The sequence below is a fragment of the Paroedura picta genome, chromosome 1 (genome assembly GCF_049243985.1).
Source record: "Paroedura picta isolate Pp20150507F chromosome 1, Ppicta_v3.0, whole genome shotgun sequence".
In the NCBI taxonomy this organism is placed as follows: Eukaryota; Metazoa; Chordata; class Lepidosauria; order Squamata; family Gekkonidae; genus Paroedura; species Paroedura picta.
Genome location: NC_135369.1, coordinates 17,338,772 through 17,358,123, shown reverse-complemented (window position 1 = coordinate 17,358,123; position 19,352 = coordinate 17,338,772). Strand labels below are relative to the sequence as shown.

The following is a 19,352-nucleotide window of genomic DNA, read 5'->3' as shown; positions in this document are numbered from 1 at the left end:
AATGGCGTGTTTATTGCCTGCTCTCCAGTTAGCCAGCTAATCCCATTTATTGCCATTCCTGGAAATTAAGGGGTTGAAACACTGCATTTTTGTACACACGAGAAGGCGAACAAGAGGAAATGTTTAAAAAGAGAGAGACACGCACACACACGGGATGTTGAATGACACATAAAGTGGCTGCTAATCAGCTTTCTCCAGGGATTCGTTTGCTTTTGGAGAAGATGTGGGTCTTGGGAGGGGCTGATGGTGCAGGAGGGCAGGGTTTCTGGGTAACACTTTGCATTTGGGGAAACTTCCCTGGATGCTCATAAGCAGGGGTAGTTAACCTGTGGTCCTCCAGATGTCCATGGACTACAATTCCCATGAGCCTCTGCCAGCAAAGGAAATATGGCAGGGGGTCATGGGAATTGTAGTCCATGGACATCTGGAGGACCACAGGTTGACTACCCCTGCTCATAAGGGTTTTTAAAAACTGATTTTAATGTTTTCTCCTAGTCTAAAGTAAAAAGCCCATTAGGAGAAGAGAAGCTCTTCCTTTCCCCTCCTATTTGGCAGGTCACACTGCCTGGTTTTTGTGCTGTCCTTCAGCCATACTCGGAGGCCAGTTCAGAGGCAAGATTTGTAAATGTGGATCATCTTGAGTCCTTAGAATGTATTTTATCAGAGTGCGAAATCTGGTCTGATTTGAGAGAAACATATGTGTCCTCCCTCTAAATAGGTTATGTGAATTTCTCATTTGAGAAACTTGCCCCTATTTTCTTATACATGACAGGAAAGACTAATTTTTGCTAATCGCTAACTATTTTGCTGTGGCGATTGCATCTCAATCTGAGGATTGCATCTCAATCTGTTCAAGACCTTTGAGTCAGAAGAAGAAGAAGAACAACAACAACAAGGAGGAGGAGGAGGAGGAGGCTTCTGTCTGGAGAGGTCATAAGTTATACCTACCGAGCCTAGAGCCTTTTCATTGGCTCCCTGTTTGGGGAATATATAAATGGGTAGAGTTCCTGCTTGCTACTGCCTTTTCATGTAAAATTATACTTAGTTCTGCTCAGCCTGATCCTATTTTATATAGATTTTTTAAAGCAATATTTTATATTAATGCTGTGAGAACTGTCATGATTGCTTGTAGGATAAAGGTGGGTCTGCAGTGGGGGAATCTGTTTTCTGAATTTTGTGTTGAGCTGGAAAACCATCTAACTGTTGAACCAACATCTACCTAGGCCAGATTTCTATAACCAGTGCCAGCCAAGCAAGAAGCTCTTGATAGGAAATAGTGGCCATTCTCCTCTGTTTCTTCCCTTTTCCATCCTCTGGTTACTCAGAAGTGAACTTTCTCTGCACATGGAGGTTCTAGTTAGATATTAGCGATACTAGACATCAGTTCTGTGTTTTTATTCCTCCTTTCCCAAGGGAAATCAAAGGATCCTTCAATTTCTCCACTACATTCCTTATCCTAAACATCTTGTAGAGCTCTTTAGTCTATTTGAAGGTACGGGGAAAGCAAAGCTTTTAGGACTGACACCTGTGAATGTTAAAGCTCCTTCACGCCAACTCTGACTAATGATCCATCATACTAGTGTCAACCACTCTCAACTTTAGAGTTTCTCCAGCTGAGTTATTTTCTCTTCCTGAAAATTCTTTACTGGCAATGCTGGGGATCAGACCAGGATCTTCCCACATATAAATGATGTGTGCATTACCACTCAGTTTCCAGCCCATTTTTCATAGGTTCTCAAATTTCTAGCAAACTGAGATATGGCCCAATTTGTGCCCAGCATCTTGATTGACAGCCCTCCACTCCTTGTTCATTCTGATATATTGGTATTTCCAATATGGCCTTTTTAGGGGTTTCATTACTGCAGCTGCTCAAGTACTTGAGATCATATAGAGGAAATTGGTTGTTCTGGTATTATTACCAGCCTTGAATCCTTCAGATCACTCTACAAGGAACCTAACCTTACTTGGAAAGCCATTCAAATACCAGGACTTGCATGCACAGCCTGTGACTCACCATTGTCACCAGTAAATTTGACAAAATCTGCCATGTGCTATTGACTTGTCCTTGGGAGGCCAAAAAACAAGAGGACTGTCAACCACCTGGCAGGTCACACGCCACAGACTGTTTGTCTAGAGGTGATTCACAAGCTGCAAAGACCAGTCTAGGAAGAAACACTCAGAACATCTCCTAATAGCATATCAAAAAGCTGTAGCTCTGGGGATCTGCCCATAAGTATGGTACTCATAGATGTACATTTGGACATGCAACCTTATACCATGAGAAGGGACAAACATTGTATACAAAGGCATCATCAGTAGACCAAATAAAACCCTTGATTATCTTGGCTGATGGCCTAGCCTGCCCACTTTGAACTGCCTTGAGCCTTCCCTAACATGTCAAAACAATTCATGCTCGATGTGAACCTGAGATTTGTTTAAGTCTCCGTGACTCCCACCTTGGAAGGAACCTCTTGCTGGTTGGAAGACACCGCACAATCCACTCCTGCTTCAGTTTTTGTTTGTTTTGTTTTTTGTTTTTTTGCTAAAAAGACAAAAGAGCTACATGTTGAATTATTCCTACAAAGAGAATAATGTTGAATGATTGTCCCAAGGGAGAAATGTGTGAGGAGGTAACAAAATGGATACTCTTACGATCAGTTTGTGCAACGCGGAAGAACCAAGTTGAAGAATTCTTCTGTTGCAACAGAGGAAGAGGTCTCAAAGGTGTGGGAGGAAGGAGTTTGTTTCTGCTAACTCCCAAAAAAAAATTTTTAAACCTCCCAAAGGTGAACTTTTCCTCCCCTTATCACTTTAATGTTTATGATAAACTTGGAACCTGTAAAGAAAGTAGAATTATGGGAATCAAAAGGAGGCCTCGGAGCCCTGACTGCCCTTCTCCGAAAATTCACACTAGTTTTCTCCCCCTGTACAGTCAACCGTTTAACCATTGGGAAAGACATTTTGATGTGGTTTTTTTTTTATAATCTAACCCCTGAACAAAATAGAAGATTTATACAGGAAGAAAGATAAAACAGGTAGCATTTTGTTTTTGTTTTTGTTTTTCTGCTTAGCTTCCTCTTTTCTTTTCCAGGTCTTCCCCCTGCCTCCCTCCACCCTTAGGAAAACAAACCCAGTGTTCCTTGATGGTCTGAGTTGGCTTTCTTCCCCCTCCCCTCCTTAAATCTGGTATATTAAATATAAATTATGTATTTTTTCCCCTCCATGTCTACTTTTTTAAAACTTTTGTATTTTTTCTACAAAATAGGCAATTTTTTTTTGTAAAATTTCCTTCCCTTCCCCTCCCTTTTGTTCCACCTGGTTCTGCTTGGAAAACAGTTTGCATTTGTTTTTTGCGTTGCAATTTTTCCATCTTGGCAAAAAACCTGGGGTGTGTGATGAGGAGGGGGCAAAAACAGGGAAGAGTTTTGGGTGGGGGGATGTTTGTGGGAGGGAGGGAATTCTGCATCATGTATATGAGTAGTCTATGTCTGGAATTCCGCCGTCTCTATACCCACGAGTTGTGCCGTAGCCGATGGTGTGGGTACTTTTGTAAAGACTGGTTCCATTGGAAGGGAATATGGTATGGATGACATATTCCTCCTTTGCCCTATGAGGATTTATTGGTAACATCTGCAAACCAGGACCTCTGATCTCCAGGATGGAGTTATCCTTCTTGGTGCCAGACTCCATGTAGTCATCTTTCTTCCGACTGCCTCTGCTACAGGCCCGGTCTCGCGTCAGCAGCTCTCCCGTCCGATGGACGTACCAGCAAATGGCAGCCAAGACCAGAAAGAGGAAGACCAAGGCCACAGCCCCACCAATGATCCCTGCCAGTGGCAGCCCAGCCATCGGGTCCACGTTTTGCTCATGGTTGAGGGTGGTAGTAGGGCTGTACATATCTGCTGTCTCGGCCTTGGCACACACTGGGGTCTCGTCGGGGACGTAGGTGCTGCCAGTCTCCATAGTCACCATGCAAATGATGTAGGTGGACTTGGGCTCCAAGGCTGTCAGCAAATACTCAGTCTTGTCACCTTGCACCAAAGTTTCTGTGATGGAGCCCACAGCTGGGCTGTGTCCCAGGCGTAACCAGCTGAGGCGGAAAGAGGCCGCTGGGAACATCGCCTTCCAGCTGATGCGGATGCTGTCAGCAGTCAACGGCTTGACGTTCAGAACCAGCGCTTTGGCCCCAGCTCCTGTGGCCATTGGGTAATCTATGTTGGAGTCTGGCAATTGAATGCCCGGCCTCCTGGCCTTGAGGGTGAACAGGGAGCCCTGTGGGGTTGTGACAGCAGCATTGCTGGCAGTTGTCTTGGCCACTGCTGGACCCAAATTGCTCTGTGGCCCTGCCTCAAAGCACTCATCCATTTCATTAGTTATGTCCTTGATGGCCATGCCTCTGACCTTATCAGGGCCCTGGCACATCAGCCCTCTCACATTCACCACAGCAGCACGGGCTTTAACCCAGTCCCGCAACCACATAAGGTTACAACCACAGTACCAGGGGTTGTTCCTTAGTAGGAGTTGAGATAGGCTGTCAAGGTCGTCAAAGAGACCTTTGGGTAGTGTGGTTATGTTGTTGTTGGATAGGTCCAGCCTCTCCAGCTCTCTCATTTTGGAGAGAGTGTTGTAGGGGATGTGGCTGATAGCATTATCTTGGAGGTACAGCTTCTGCAAATGGGTGCTGGGCAGGTTGAGAGGTGGGGCAGCCAGGGAGTTGCGCACCAGTGAGAGCTCACTGAGGTTCTGCAAGCGGCTGAAGGTGTCATCGGCAATGCGCTGGTTGGCCAAGAGATTCCCATCTAGCACCAGTCGCCGCAGGCTGTTCAGTCCCTTGAACGCATGGAGGGGGATGGTAGAGATGCGGTTGTCATCCAGACGCAGTTCCTCCAGAGTGCGTGGCAGGCCAGATGGGATGCTGCTGAGGTGGTTACGTGAGAGGAAGAGCAGCTTGAGGCGCGTGCTGTCGGCGAAAGCGTCGTCTTCAATGCTGACGGTAGAAACTGAGTTGTCGTCCAGGTGCAGCTTCTCCAGGAGAGGGATGCGGGCCAGGGAGTCCCGGGCGATGGTGCGGACATTGTTGTCCTGGAGGTGAAGTTCCTTCAGAGAACGAGGAAGGTTGATGGGGAATTCATCTAGGTCATTTTCGTAGAGGTAGATGACCTGATGGGAATGGAACATTGAGGAGGTTCAACAAGATAGACATGGAAGAGAGACTGGAAATTATGCATAACTCAAAATTGAATGAACACACATGAAACCGCCTTATACCGAATCAGACCATTGGTCCATCAAAGTCAGTATTTTCTACTTAGATTGGCAGCAGCTCTCAGGTTTCATCTTTCACATTACCTGCTGCCTGGTCCATTTGACTGGAGATGCCGGGGATTGAACCTGGAACCTTCTGCACACCAAGCAGATGTTCTATGACTGAGCCACAGTCCCTCTCCAACCCAATTGAGTTAAATCTCCAAAACATTCATTTTTAGTTTTAGTTTCTTAATACTGGAATACTCAGCTTATCGTGCCAGGTCATAACACTCGTCTCTGGTAAAGGGGCCTAATTTATTACATTCATGTTCTTTTGAGAACTTAACGATGAAGAACAAAGATCCGAGTTTCAAAAAGCTACTTTCTGTGAAAAGACTAGATCGTTACTAAAAGTTCAAGCATGATAAACCTGCCCTGAAATCCACTCCAAAACTGAAATGTCACTGGAGCCCTAAAGCTTCAATATGATATTTTGATTTCCAGAATGGGATGTGTGGAGGTAAAGATGTAAGCAGTATCATTTCTTTAGTGGTTGCTGCCCTCAGTTGAATTACTTTTGTTAAGTATTATCATATGTATTATCATATTCTTAGTGAAAACTGTCCCAATTTTAAATAGAAGGCTAGGGTATAAATTGTTGTTGTTGGGGTATTTTTTGCCATTAAGTCACAGCTTATGGCAATCTCAAAGGGCTTTCAATGCAAGAGATGTATAGATGGTGGTTTGCCATCATGCCTCTGGTTTTCCATGAAGGTCTTCCATCCAAATATTACCCAGGGATTGACCCTGCTTAGCTTCTGAGATCTGATGAGATTGGCTTAGCCTCAGGTATCAGGGCAAAAAACTGAGTTATTGAGTTGAGGGTATAAGATTTAGAACTCAATAAATGGATCCACCCAGGTACCCAAAATAAATGGACGTAGCCAATCTAATAAAATCATTTGAGAGCTATTCCATAGGATTTTCTTGGCAGAATTTTTACAAGGTAGGTTGCCAGGTATTTATTGGGCTTGGGACTGGCATGCCCAGGTGTGTGGGCAATGATAAACTTGAACTAAGCATGGAAAACCAAGGACATAAGCCTGATTCCCAAATGTAGATTAGTTAGAGCTATCATATTTCCTGTAACTATGACTTTGAAAAATGGACAGTGAAAACATTGGACAGGAGGAGAGTTGATTTGTTTGAACTTTGGAGCTGGAGAAGGCTTCTGCGGATTCCATGGACAGCAAAAGTCAAAAACAAGGAAATCCTAGAATGCATAAAGTCTGCTACATGACTGGAAGGCAAAATCCTGAAACTCCAACTCACTTACTTTGGCCATATCGTGCAATCCAACTCAACGGAGAAAGCAATTATGCTAGGACTGGCCAGTGGTAAAAGGAAATCAGGCCGACAAACAACATGGTGGTTAAACAGATTAAAATGGACACTGGCCAGAGCATTAATCAACTAAAAAGAAGCAGGGCAAGATTGGAAAACGTGGTGACAGTTGAACCATAGAATCACCAAAGTCAGACACAACCAAATGGCTAACATGAGCAGCAGCAGCCAAGTGACCAAGCATTGCATGAAGCTGCCTTATACCAATTTGAATTTTGGATTGTCCACGGTTTGTTATTGTTTACTCTGGTTAGCACCAGTGCTCTGACGCCTAAGGCCATCTTTCTAAAACTTCTACCTAAGCTTCTTTTAACTGGAGGATTTAGGGATTGAACCAAGGGCCTTAAGCACATGTTGTGTGCCTGCATCCCCCCAGCATCTTCTATTCTGTGTTGTTTGTTTTTTTACATTTTGACTTCTATACAAGTTGACTTGGCAGATTTGGACACGTCAAACTAGACTTGCAAGCGTTCCAACTATTAACATCTGGAAGGGATCTTCAAAATAAGAAAACACGGGTTGCCAAATCAGTGCCTTGCACGCTTGCTTAAAGTATTTGGAATGAGGCACTGGGAGGTTTGGGACCCCCCAAATCATTGAGAAGCATCTTGCATTCAAATATGAAAAGTGCCAATCATATTTTCAGTTTTTACATGGACACATGAAGCTCCTTTACGTTGAATGACCCTTGGCCAATGATCCTTGGCCAATCAAAGTCAGTATTGCCTACTTAAACTAGCAGCAGTTCCAGGCAGTTCCATCATCCACTACCTGATTTTTTAAAATGGAGATGCATATGGGACCTCCTGTATTCAGGGCAGATACTCAACCATTGAGCCACAACCTCTCCCCCAAAGTTTTGGGTTTGGGACTCTTCCCAAAATGGCTTTTCAAGGAGTGGGAAAAGGCTTCTTCTGTACAACTCTTACATGTTGGAAGGGGAGGGGGAAATGGCTAGGCTAAAATCCAGATGAACCAATTAATAAATATCAAGAAAACCTAGTTCAAGCAAGGCCATAGTTCTACAACCTGAACATTGAGCTTGCTCTTCAGGTTAGGGGGGATGCCAGCGTTGTTGATCTGATTGTTCTGCAGGTACAGGGTGGTGGCATCATCCGGGATGTCAGGCGGGATGGAAGTCAAGCCCCGGTCGTTGCAGTAGATGAAGCCATTGTCACAGCGGCAGACTGACGGGCAGGTGGTGCTGTCAATCACCTCGCTCAGGAAGGCAACTAGCCCATAGCAGAGGAAGAGCCAATCTCGCAAGTCCATGGCCGCTGCTGTGGTCACTACAGTGGCTGTCACCACCGCAGCTGTCGGGGAGGCGGTCGCCATGGTGCTTGGGCTGTGGAACTGACCCTGAATTTAGCCCTTGCAACCTGCAAAAGAGAGAGAGAGATTTTTGTAAAAATCTAGATATTTTTTCCTGTCATATAACAACATTTGGAAGAATTTATTCAACAGCCATCCACTTTCCTTTATTTTTCTGCCCCCATTTTAAGCTGCCAGTAGAGCTGCAGGTTCCTGCATTGTGCAGGGGGTTGGACTAGATGAACCTAGATGAACCTTCCAACTGTATGATTCTATGATTCTAGGACTGCTTCTCTGAAACTTTTCTCCCTTCGACTGCACTTCAAAAAACCTTAAAGAGCAACAAAAGCTGAAATGTTACAGTTAAGAAAAGGTTATTTCTGTATGTTTGGATGGATTAGTTCTTAGATCCAGTATCTGGTATTCTGCTAGCCAGCTAGATCCTCTTAAGACTTGGCATATAGGGATAAGGTATATGCTAAAGACCAGCATGCACACAGTGAGACGACAGATACAATTGGGAGGGGAGGAGCACATGTCAGCCATCTTGGCCTCTTGTTTCGTCTTGTTAGGAAGCACCAGACTTGATAACTAAGTGCCTGAGAGGCTTCAAGGCCTTTTAAAACAACAGCTTTAATTAGTGTGAAAGCATCGATCGTATTTTTAATTGGATCTTAATCAGAGCTCTTCGCCTCCCTGCTCCCCTCACTGGCCCCCCCAGAATGCAATTTGGTGCCCCTGGCTGTCTTGCAAGCAAATGGTGTGCATTTCTGAAAGACACAAAAGTTGGAGAGGGAACTAATGGAGTCATCCAGACGGACCTCCAGGGCTTTCCCACACTCTCTCCCGTTGGAGCATGCAGAAAGTACAGCCCATTACAGGATTACTTTCCTCCCCCCCAAAAAAATTAGTCTAGGATGAAGAATTGTCAGCCCTGCCACAGCTTTGTACCTCTCCCATTCAGAACCAGACCAAATGGGAGGCTTTGGCAGCTCTCAAAGACAAAAGCACTCTTGGAGAGAATTGATACAGGAAGGTAGCTGCTTATTTATTAAGACAATTTATCCTGCCTTTGTTGCTATATACAGGGAAAATAGTTAAATTCACTACGCTTGTCTCCTTCCGCGTTGCCATTTAATATTACTAAATCAGTTTTATTCATCTACTGATAAAAAGGTATTCCAGCTTTATTAATCAAAATGGGTTTTGTTCTTTTCCCATTACAGAGATCCACATTGCCTACTGCTACTGCCTCTTAGACTACAGACGCAAATGTGGGCATTAAAGTCCTCCAGTGGTATAATCTTTGCCTTGGGGTATTTAACCTTAAGTTACCTGGTAGGGAAGACACCTTCATCGTGCTGCATATTGCAGTTCTGAGCTGGACTTGGAAAGTGTCAAATTACAGCTGACTTATGGTGACCTCATAGGGTTTTCAAAGGAAGAGACATTCCAAGGCGGTTCGCCATTGTCTGCTTCCTCGTCACAATGCTGGTGAGGTCTCCTATACAAATACTAGCCAGGGCTGACCCTGTTTAACTTCCACGATCTGATGAGAATGGGCTAGCCTAGGGTATCCAGGCCAGACAGGGCTGAACATTAAAAGAATCCCGAAACATCATTTTCTCCCAACAGCGTGTACCTTCCTCATCCAGCATAGCCTGGCTTTCAGTTCCTTTAAAGGCTAGTCTAAATTGCAGGAAACGAAAGCTTTGAATATGTCTAAGACAGGAGGGTTATACAGTAGCCCTAACTAGCCTGATCTTATCAGATCTCGGATGCTAAGCAGGGTCAGCTAGAGTTAGCACTTGGATGGAAGACCACTGAGGAAGTCTAGGGTGTAGTTTAGTGGCGCAGAGGCAGCCAATGGCAAACCACCTCTGTGGCCTCTTGCCTTGGAAACCCTGTGGTCCTGAGGTTACCATGAGTTGGTTGAGAGTTTATGGTGCACAAGCTAAGAAGGCCAATGCAATATTAGATGGCATAGAAGGAGCATAGAATCTAGGGCAAGAGAAGTTAGAATCCCACTCTATACTGCATTGGTTAGACTTCATTTGGAATGTTGTGTCCAGTTCTGGGTGCTGCAGTTCAAGAAGCATATTGGCAATTTGGAGGGTGTTCAGAGAAGGGCAACTAGGATGACTGAGGGGTTGGAATCCAGGCCTTACGAGGGGAGGCTGAGAGAGTTGGGCATGTGTTGCTTGGAGAAGAGGAGGGCAAGGGGTGATAGGATAGCTGTGTTTAATTACTGCTGCTTTAGAGACAAGGATGAGAAGCAGTGGGTTCAAATTATGGGAAAGGAGGTTCCCCCAAAATATTAGAATGCCCTTACTGATAGGGCTGTTCATAGATGGAATATGCTGCCTCGGAGGGTGGTGGAGTCTCCCTTGGAAGTTTTTAGGAGGAGATTGGATGAACATGTTTATGGAGTCTCCGAGAATGTGGCGAGCTGGACTGGGTGACCCTTTGTGTTCTTTTCCATCTTTCTGTGATTCTGATTCTGAATTATTATTATTTGGTCAGTTAATAAGTATAACGGGTCTTGCCAGAGTCGCTTTGTGTGTGAACAAGGTCTTGCAACTTCTGTTGCCAGGCTAGGAACAGCCTCTCCAAGAAGCACCTCCATTCCCTGTCTATAAAACCCCAAAAGAGCCTCGAAAGTCGCTCCCCACACATTTCAGCTTTCCGCCGCATCTGTCAAACGACAGACAGGGTGGCAGAGGAAATTATAAAATCTCAGTTGATAAGAAGTATAAGAGAGGCAAGGCTGATGCACAATAGCCCTCCATGCAGCCACAACACTGCGTATATTAAGATGCCAGAAAGGGCAAGGTAGTGTGCCTTCCTGGCAGCCACCTGGCAGCCAGTACATAAAGCTGCATTATACTGAATCAGACCATCGAGGTTAGTATTGTCTACTCCAGGGGTAGTCAAACTGCAGCCCTCCAGATGTCCATGGACTACAATTCCCACGACTACCCCTGGTCTATTCAGACAGGCAGCATCTCTCTTCAGTGTCTCAGGTGGAGGTCTTCCTCATCACCCTTTAACTGGAGATGCTGGGGAGTGAACCTGAGACCTTCTGCATGACAAGCAGATCCTCTGCCTCTGAGCCACAGCCCCTCTCCCTTTCCTCCACTTGTGACCCATTGTGTTGCCCAGCAAAGGCCACTGTGCCAAAGGTCTGATTTCCTGGCTTCTCCATTTCCACCATTCTCTTTCCAGCATCCTTCCCATATCATCTTCAATGTTCTCCTGCTCTTTGGTGGCACCTGAATTGGTTCCCTGATTTTCCTGCTGCTGTTGGCAAGACTTCTTTCCCCCCCTTATTTAGGTTGTATCTGAAAGGTGTTGCAATGTTTCTTAGAGGCCAGTATTCTCCAGCAATAAGAGATGTTTCTTTTGTGTGCGTTTTTGTATTTTTGTTTTGTTCGGCAAATGTGCAGAATGCTGGGTTCAGCAAGGATTCTCTGCTTCCAGAATTTGGGTCACTTTCATATCGGTGTTTTGCAGGATATACAAAATAACCTGTTTTTTTTGGGGGGGGCACGACACATCTCGGCTTGTATCAACAGGTCATTTTTTAGAGAGAAAAAAAGGGAGCTAGTTGAAAACCAGACAGAGAGCCCTGCTGGAGTCTGGGAAGTATGGGCATGTCCCACCTCATCCACCTGCCCTTATCCCTTTCCCACTGCTGCTTTCGAGTCAGCCTCTCGTTGTGGGCTTCCCAATTACCCAGCACAAAAGACCTTTGGAGAGAAAGGAGGAAGAAAGGGCTTGGCTTTGGAGAACAGGGGCCTGAGAGGGAGCCTCATGCTTTTGGCTGCTCCTTTATGCCCCTGTTGTTTATATTACACAGTTTATGCAGCCAATCAAATTAAGGCCAGTAAATTGGCTTCGCTTTATGGCCTCTCTCTGTCTGTCTCTTTAATACTCCCTTGGATCTTGCTGAGAAAGGAAGAGAGAACCCGAAGGCAGAAGAAAGTGCGGTAGGGTGTGGGTGTGTATCGTGGGTGTGAAAGCACACCTGAAGGCTGGCAGGGGCAAAGGCGCCTTGGCCCTGATGTATTTTGTCTGCCAGTGAGCAACCCAAATTGCAGGTTTCAGAAGTACTATTATCCACTCCCCACCCCGACTGATGTAGCTCTTTCCAACCTTCAGGTTCCCTGTGGCTGCAACGCTAAGGACGTTTGCTAGGGAGGGAGTTCCATTGAACCTAGTGAGATTTACTTCTCTGGTAAGGGTTGCACTGCATGTCTCAGCCCAGTGCCAACTCAACATTTTGGGGTCTAAACGGGACGATCCAAGCACCCACCCACTGTCTTGCTAATTAATATAACACCCAACCCATTTGTAAATTCTCTTCTCAAGCGTCATTACAATGAATGGGAGAGATACAACAGCCTCCTTTCTACTCCAGTGTTTGCTAGAGAACCTCCTGGCTAATTGTGCCCCCAAAACTCCCATTTGGCTGATTTTAATAGCTGCCCCAATCCATTTCCTGAATTGGCTGCCTCCTGAGTTTTGGACTGGGATGGGGTGGGAGAAGGGTCTTGAGTTGCTAGAATGATTGCATTCCTATAGTGCAGGTGAAAGAATCACACTTTAAATGTTCCCTGATGTTAAAAATGGAACCCTTGCAAATAAAAAGCCAGGATAGTAGGCAAAAAGCAGATAAATAATCTTACCCTGACCTCGATAGCCCAGTTTACTGTCATCAGACCTTGGAAGCTATACAACGTTGGTCCTGGCTAATATTTGGATAGGAGGCCTTCATAGTCTGCCAGGGTCGTGACGTAGAGGAAGGCAATGGGAAACCAGCTCTTAATGTCTCTTTTCATGAAAACCCTATGAAGTTGTCATAAATCAGCTGTGACTTGACTGCACTTTCCACCACCAAATTTTTTCTTTGCTGGAGGAAGACTTTTTTTTTTTTAAGAAGCTTGAGAAGGATCAAAAATAGAATCTACCACCTGTAGTTTGAAATGGTTGACCATTCTAAAACTTCAGCTCTTGACCACCCTCATCCTCCTATAGACAGAAGGAACAAATGCAGCCCATTGACCGAAGGTGACCACGAGGTAAGTAACTTCAGGAAGCTCAAGCCGGTGAGCCATGCTGCATACAATGGCAGGGAGAGACATATGCCACACTTGTGCACCGAGTCCTAGGAATTGATTTTTCAGCCACAATATTCTCTACCTAACCCTAATTTGAAACAACTTGGTATAATTTCCTAAAAGGGAAGTGCAACGTGAGTTGTACACCCATCCCAACCAACATCCCATTTCTAGTTGCAGCAGACCTCATATATAAACCTTAAAGGAAGTTTTAGGAGGGACTGCCTGACTTCAGCCCCAATGAAGTCAATGTACTCACACACACACACACACATATAACTTTTATTCTGCCAATCTGCTGGCTTGCCTTTCAAGCGGGCACTGTACTTGTGTGTATTTTAGAATAGTTCTATTCTGCCTCTTCAGAGACTTCCTCAAGGCAGGTTACAATGGAAAAAAAGACTCACAGTATTAAAAGAAGCCATTGGGACATAAGCAGCATAAAACTGATTGAAAAAGCTGATAGGAACCCTAATTAAAAGCCTGGATTATAAGGATGTGTGTTTAGCCTGGTGCAGAGTAGGTGCCATATGAGCGTCAAGAAAGAACGCATTCCAGAAGAGGTAAAGAGAGTAGGGCACAGGAGGGAGAGCTCAACTGGCAGGCTGGATAATACTGGAGGAGACAGTTCTTCAGGTACCCTGACCCCAAGCCATTTAGGGCTTTGTGGGCCCAGAGGGCAGCAGAAAAGATGGCTGATGTGGCTTATGCTGCAACTATTGTCGTCTCCTAGACTTGCTGCTGCTGTGTCTAGATTCTGCAGTCTGCCTTGGACCTGGCAGAGGATGTACAGAAGGAAGTGCTTTTCTCTCCCCCTCATATACAGCATGTCTAGGACCAAGGTGGGCTGTTGCTCTCCTTGGAATGGGCAGGGTGGCAAGGGGGGTACAACATTTGTTGAGCAAACAGTTTGTCCTGGCTTTCCTTCACCTCACTGGAGCAGCAGGGACTTCACAGCTCAGGAGGTGACCTCTTTTGGGTCTGCAAGAAGCACCCCATTGGAAATAGCTTAGCAACCTCCAATATTTTGTGACCAGCCCCAGCCCCCAGGACAGCTAGTTTGGCTGTGCTCCTCCCCTTGGCTGTTGGTATCCTGTGAAACCCCCTATCTATTCTCAGAATCACAAAGCACCCACGGGCTCAACAATGCCAGGGAGATGTGATCCAGCCAGTTTTATCTGTTCTGATGGGAAGCAACGCTGCAGGATCTCAGGTCATAGGGACGCCTAGGCCTCTCTGTTTTCTGGGCTTCCGGCAAACCACTGTGTGAGACAGGATGTGGAGTACCGATGCTTGTGATTCTTAATATTTTAAATACATGGCAGTGCTTTTATTTTATTTTATTTTTTAAGAAAATGACTTTTTCTCTTTTTTTAATGGCAAACTTTGACAGCTGGGGAATAGAAAACATTCTTCCAGACCAGATCCACAGGGGCTGGCTACTGTGTGAGACAGGATGCTGGACTAGATGGGCCACTGGTCTGATCCAGCAGGGCTCTTCTGATGTTCATATATTCTACCGGACGTAAGAGAAGCTTGCCACAATTAAGCATCCCCATGACTTTAAAAAGCAGTAACAAATCTGTCTAGGGAAGCACTGCTTGTGTCAGCTGCCTAATCAGTCCTTCTAATTCACTCCTTTGCCTCTCCGCTCTCTCATCTAGCGTCCCTGCTCCGTGTTATCTCCTCCCCTGCTCTGAACGCTTCCTCAGCCCGTCCTTCCAGATTTGACTTTCCGTCCCTGCCTTGCTGAGCCAAGCACTCACTCATGCGGGACGTTGGCAGCTTTCGCTACAGAAGGCTACCCTTTACGGGGCTCCGGCGCATCCCTTTTAACCTCGGCTGAGTTAAACTCCTTCCAATGTTATTTTTTACAAGGCCCTTTTCATGGAAGATTTGAGTCGGCAAGGTGTCTTGCTGGGCCAGTGCCCGTTAAATCACTAGAAACCACTCTCTTGCCTCGACTTCATTATGCATTCAATCCCTCTATAAATTTTACATTTCCTTTTTCTTTCTCGCCCCACCACCTATCTTCTGTCGATCCCCCCCCCCCATTCTCCCTCTGGCTTACTCCTACTTTGGCCATATTCTCCATTATGAGACATAAAATCCTTTATAGCTCAATATTTCACGGTGTCAAATAAGAGAGCCCAACCGGACACGCTTTCCAGCCTCTTTGCGACGACGATCGCTGCAGATTCCACTAAAACAAACCGCTGTGGGATTCCTCCCCTCCAAAACTCCATAAATTGCTTTAGACAATATTTTTAACCTTCCTGGAGCAGCTGTGAGCCCCTCAGCATGACGCTGCCGCTAAGAGAACTAATGCAATCCTCGGGTGCATTAAGAAGGGATTACTGGGGAAGAAGGCGGCCGGCACTGGCGGTCTGCACGGACTAAGTGAAAGGTGTGGACTGGAGACGGCTGAAATCCTCTCTCGCTGCTGTAATCGTGTTGCTCTACGCTGGCTGCAGGATTTGGGGAACCAGGGCAAAGCCACAGTCAGAAGCGACCCTTGGTGACTCCAGGGAGGCAGGAAGTGCTGACCATATGTCTTCTTAAGCCTGTCAAGGGGAAGCAGCGGCGCTACTAGGGTCTCTTCACACTGGCCTCGGGGTTTTGGATGCCCTGAACTGGGATGGCTCAGTCTCGTCTGATCTTGGAAGCTAAGCAGAATCTTCCCTGGTTAGTACTTGGGTGGGAGGTCACCAGGGAAGTCCAAGGTTGCAGTGCCAATGGCAAACCATCATCTCGTGCCTTAAAAATCCTCCAGGGATCTCCATAAGTCACCTGTGACTAGCCGAGAGCACTTTGCACCCCACACACTTTGCATGCAGAAGCTCCCATGTTCCATCCCTGGCATAAGACTCTGCCTGGTACCTTGGAGAGTAGCCAGGACTGAGCTGAACGACCCAGTGATCTGACACCAGTGGTAGGCAGCTTGATAGAGTATCCCCAGGGCCTGACATCACTCTTTCACTTTGCCAGCCTTTCCTTTTCTGCATTGCATGTTAAGCCGCTCAGCTGTACCCCTCTCCTACCATAAACCTGCCTTTGCTTTCCTTTTTTCCAAAGTGGAGGGCAGTCATAGCGCACCTGCGTTGCATGCAGAAGGTCACAAGTTCATGCCTCAGCATCGCGCAGCTCTTGTGTGGCAGCTGCTGGGGAAGACCTTTCTCTGCCTGAGCCTGCTTGCTAGTCAGAATAAACAGCACTGGGCTCAGGCGGATGTTAAGAAGGTCTGGCCTGTTATAAGTCAGCTTTCTGTGTTCTTGCTATTTCCCAACTGCCTTGCTCAACCTTTTCTCTCTCGGATTTGGCAGGAGCATCCTTCTTTCTTTACTGGCACCGCCGAACATTGTCAGACTGTCTCTTTGCCTTGTCTTACATCCCACCCCTTCTTCTTCGTCTTACCCATTTGATTATATCGTAAGTCCTCTGGTTGTTTCGAGACACTGTCAACATATTGGTGCTGTTTTGAAATACTGAACGGAAGTAGCAAGAAGACCTATCTAGAAAGGCAGCAAAGGACGGGTGGGTGGAAATGTACTGTTTGATTGATTTGATTCGTAGACCGCCTCTTTCTAGTTACTGTCTCAAGGCGGTTGACAACATATAAAAACCCACCCATGTGTAGTTAAAAACAGTTCAATTTAAAATTGAGACAGATTTGAAATATATATTAAAATAAAATACAAAAAAATGTTCTGATACATTTCCCGAGAGGGGGCAGGCTATCCATGTCTCTATCACACATCCCTAAAAATTGACAGTAGAGGGAGGTGGGGAGGAGGGGGAGGTGGTCCTGATAGCCCGATGTTGCCGTGTGCTTACCTGAACCTCAAGCCACATGCCTGGTGGAAGAGTGCCATCTTGCAGGCCCTTCAGAACGTTGATAGTTCCAGCAGGGCCCGGATTTCTGCTCATTCCAAGAGGCTGTGGCCAGTCAAATTTCTTTGGGGCCAAGGACCACCAATAATTTGGAATTGGTAGTGCTCTCTGGGGGGCATATTTCGAGGGGTGGTTCCTCAGATAGGTAGGGTCCAGAGGTCTTGAAGGTAAAACCTGATCCAGAACTCTATTGGTAGTCAGTGCAACTGCTAGAGAGCAGGTCAAATATGGGCTCTCCATGGGGTCCTAGTAAGGACCTGTGCAGCCACATTTTGTACCAGCTGTAATTTTTGGGTGAATGTTAAGGGTAGACCCACATAGAGCAAGTTACCGTAACCTAGCTGGGAGGTGAGTGTTGCATTGATCAATGTGATGAGATGTTCCTGGGCCAGGAAGGGCACTAGTAGCTTGGCTTGGTGCGGATGGAAAACACCTACCAAGTTTACCTGTGTGACCTGCACCAATCACCCCCAAACTCCTGATAGAAAGTGCCATCAAGTCACAGCTGACTTGCATTGGCCCCATGAGGTTTTCAGGGCAAGAGGTGTTCAGAGGCGGTTTGCCATGGCCTGTGTCTCAGTACCCAATTATTCTTTGGGAGGTCTCCAGCGAGGGTTGACCCTGCTTCGCTCAGTGAGCCAGCAGAGGATAAAGGTAAGGGTATCCCCTGTGCAAGCACCGGGTCATGTCTGACCCTTGGGGTGACGCCCTCCAGCGTTTTCTTGGCAGACTCAATACGGGGTGGTTTGCCAGTGCCTTCCCCAGTCATTACCATTTCCCCCCAGCAAGCTGGGTACTCATTTTACCTACCTCGGAAGGATGGAAGGCTGAGTCAACCTTGAGCCGGCTGCTGGGATTGAACCCCCAGCCTCATGGACAGAGCTTCAGACTGCATTTCTGCTGCCTTACCACTCTTACCACCCATTATCTTGAAATAATGGGTTAAATTACAGGTGGGAAGGTACAGGCTGAATACCAGGAAAACCTTTTCTACAGTGAGAGTACTTCATCAGTGGAATGGGCTGCCTAGGGAAGGTGGTGAGCTCCTCCTCCCCGGCAGTCTGCAAGCAATGGCTGGACAAAAACTTGTCAGCGATGCTTTAGGCTGATTCTGCATTGAGCAGAGGAACTGTTTGGGTTCTTCCAACTCTGATTCTACATGCTACGACTTAGCAGGTAGTTCTGGGCAAGCCTCCATTTCTGTCCTTCATCGCAGGTTGTTACCAGAAAAAATCAGATAGGCTTACATAAAAAAAAAAAACCACATGAACATTCTACACTACCTCTACTCAAATTCTGTGCGCAAGAAACCTCAGGTTTTTGTGAAAAGTTAGGGATTTGTAAAACACACTCCCTTGTTTTTTCACACATTTCCATCTTTTGACACTCTGGCACTTCGCATTCAGTGTACTGACTCGCATGAGCAGACATGCAAATTTCACAGTGCAGATTAAATCATATTTATGCATTGTGCATGTTACAGGCTGCGGATGATTTCACTGCACATCATGTGCCCTGTTCGAAAAGCACAGTGCTCTTTCCCTTAGCAAGGGCTGAAATGACTCTTGTGCATTGTGTACGTATTATGGCATGCAGTTATGCATCACGCTCCCCACTTTAAAGCGCAGCCTGTCTCTTAGCGGAGTAATGGAGAAATGAATCAGCCCTGTGATGCTAGCTCAGCTTTGTCTGCACATCCCCTGCCTCCCAAATCCAGCGATCACTGTTCTGCCTGCCACTGAGTCCGCAGCCACAGAAATGGAGCTCTGGCCTCGGATGCGTTCCTGCTCATTCTGCCCGTCAGTAGGACTCTGTGATCGGCATCCCAAGCAAATGCAGCTCCTGTTTTGTGTGGCTGAGCTCCATTTAGGCCACGGCTCGCCCATGGACTAGCTCCCACCCTAATGTCACGCTACCGCCTTACTGAGGAGCTTTACACAACTGGTCTCATTCCTTGCTGAGTGTAGGCATGTTTTAAAGAGCAGCAAGAGGCGATTCTAATCCAAATTGACAATTGTGAAAGGTCCGGATTAGTTAATCTGGAATGCATAAGCTCAGGAGCATGTGACAAACACAAAAGAAAAATGGGGGGGGGGAGGGCGACACCTGCCTTTTAAATTGAGTGCTTTGGGGTGTGTGGAGAGAGTGGCGTTTCAAACGCGTTGATAGGAGCTCATGTGGATTAAGTGACTGTGCATGGGTGCCAGTTTATGCAGCGCAAATTCTAGACTTTATTAGATACTAGAAAAATGTGTGTCATTATGGCTGGCAAGGGTGTGTGTGTATGGAGGGAGGGTTTGTCTGAAGCAGCTGCCTCACCGTGTGTTTGCAATGCGTCTCTAAATATCACACACCAGCACCGGAGGCCCTGTCAGTGTG

The 19,352-nt window shown here is 46.3% G+C and overlaps 2 protein-coding genes across 7 annotated transcripts in view; one reads left to right on the top strand and one right to left on the bottom strand.

The window, feature by feature from the left end:
• MACROD1 (mono-ADP ribosylhydrolase 1) overlaps positions 1-19,352 on the top strand; it is a 474,182-nt gene that overhangs the window by 61,476 nt on the left and 393,354 nt on the right. The window lies entirely within an intron of this gene.
• FLRT1 (fibronectin leucine rich transmembrane protein 1) overlaps positions 473-19,352 on the bottom strand; it is a 215,833-nt gene continuing 196,953 nt past the window's right edge. For all 3 annotated transcript variants that reach the window (XM_077324075.1, XM_077324085.1, XM_077324065.1), the window contains 2 exons: positions 7,681-8,030; positions 473-5,160 (listed from right to left, as the gene is read on the bottom strand). In XM_077324075.1, the coding sequence (XP_077180190.1) occupies positions 3,466-5,160; positions 7,681-7,986 (2,001 nt within the window). In that variant the 5' untranslated portion in view covers positions 7,987-8,030 and the 3' untranslated portion in view covers positions 473-3,465. The remainder of the gene's footprint in view (positions 5,161-7,680; positions 8,031-19,352) is intronic.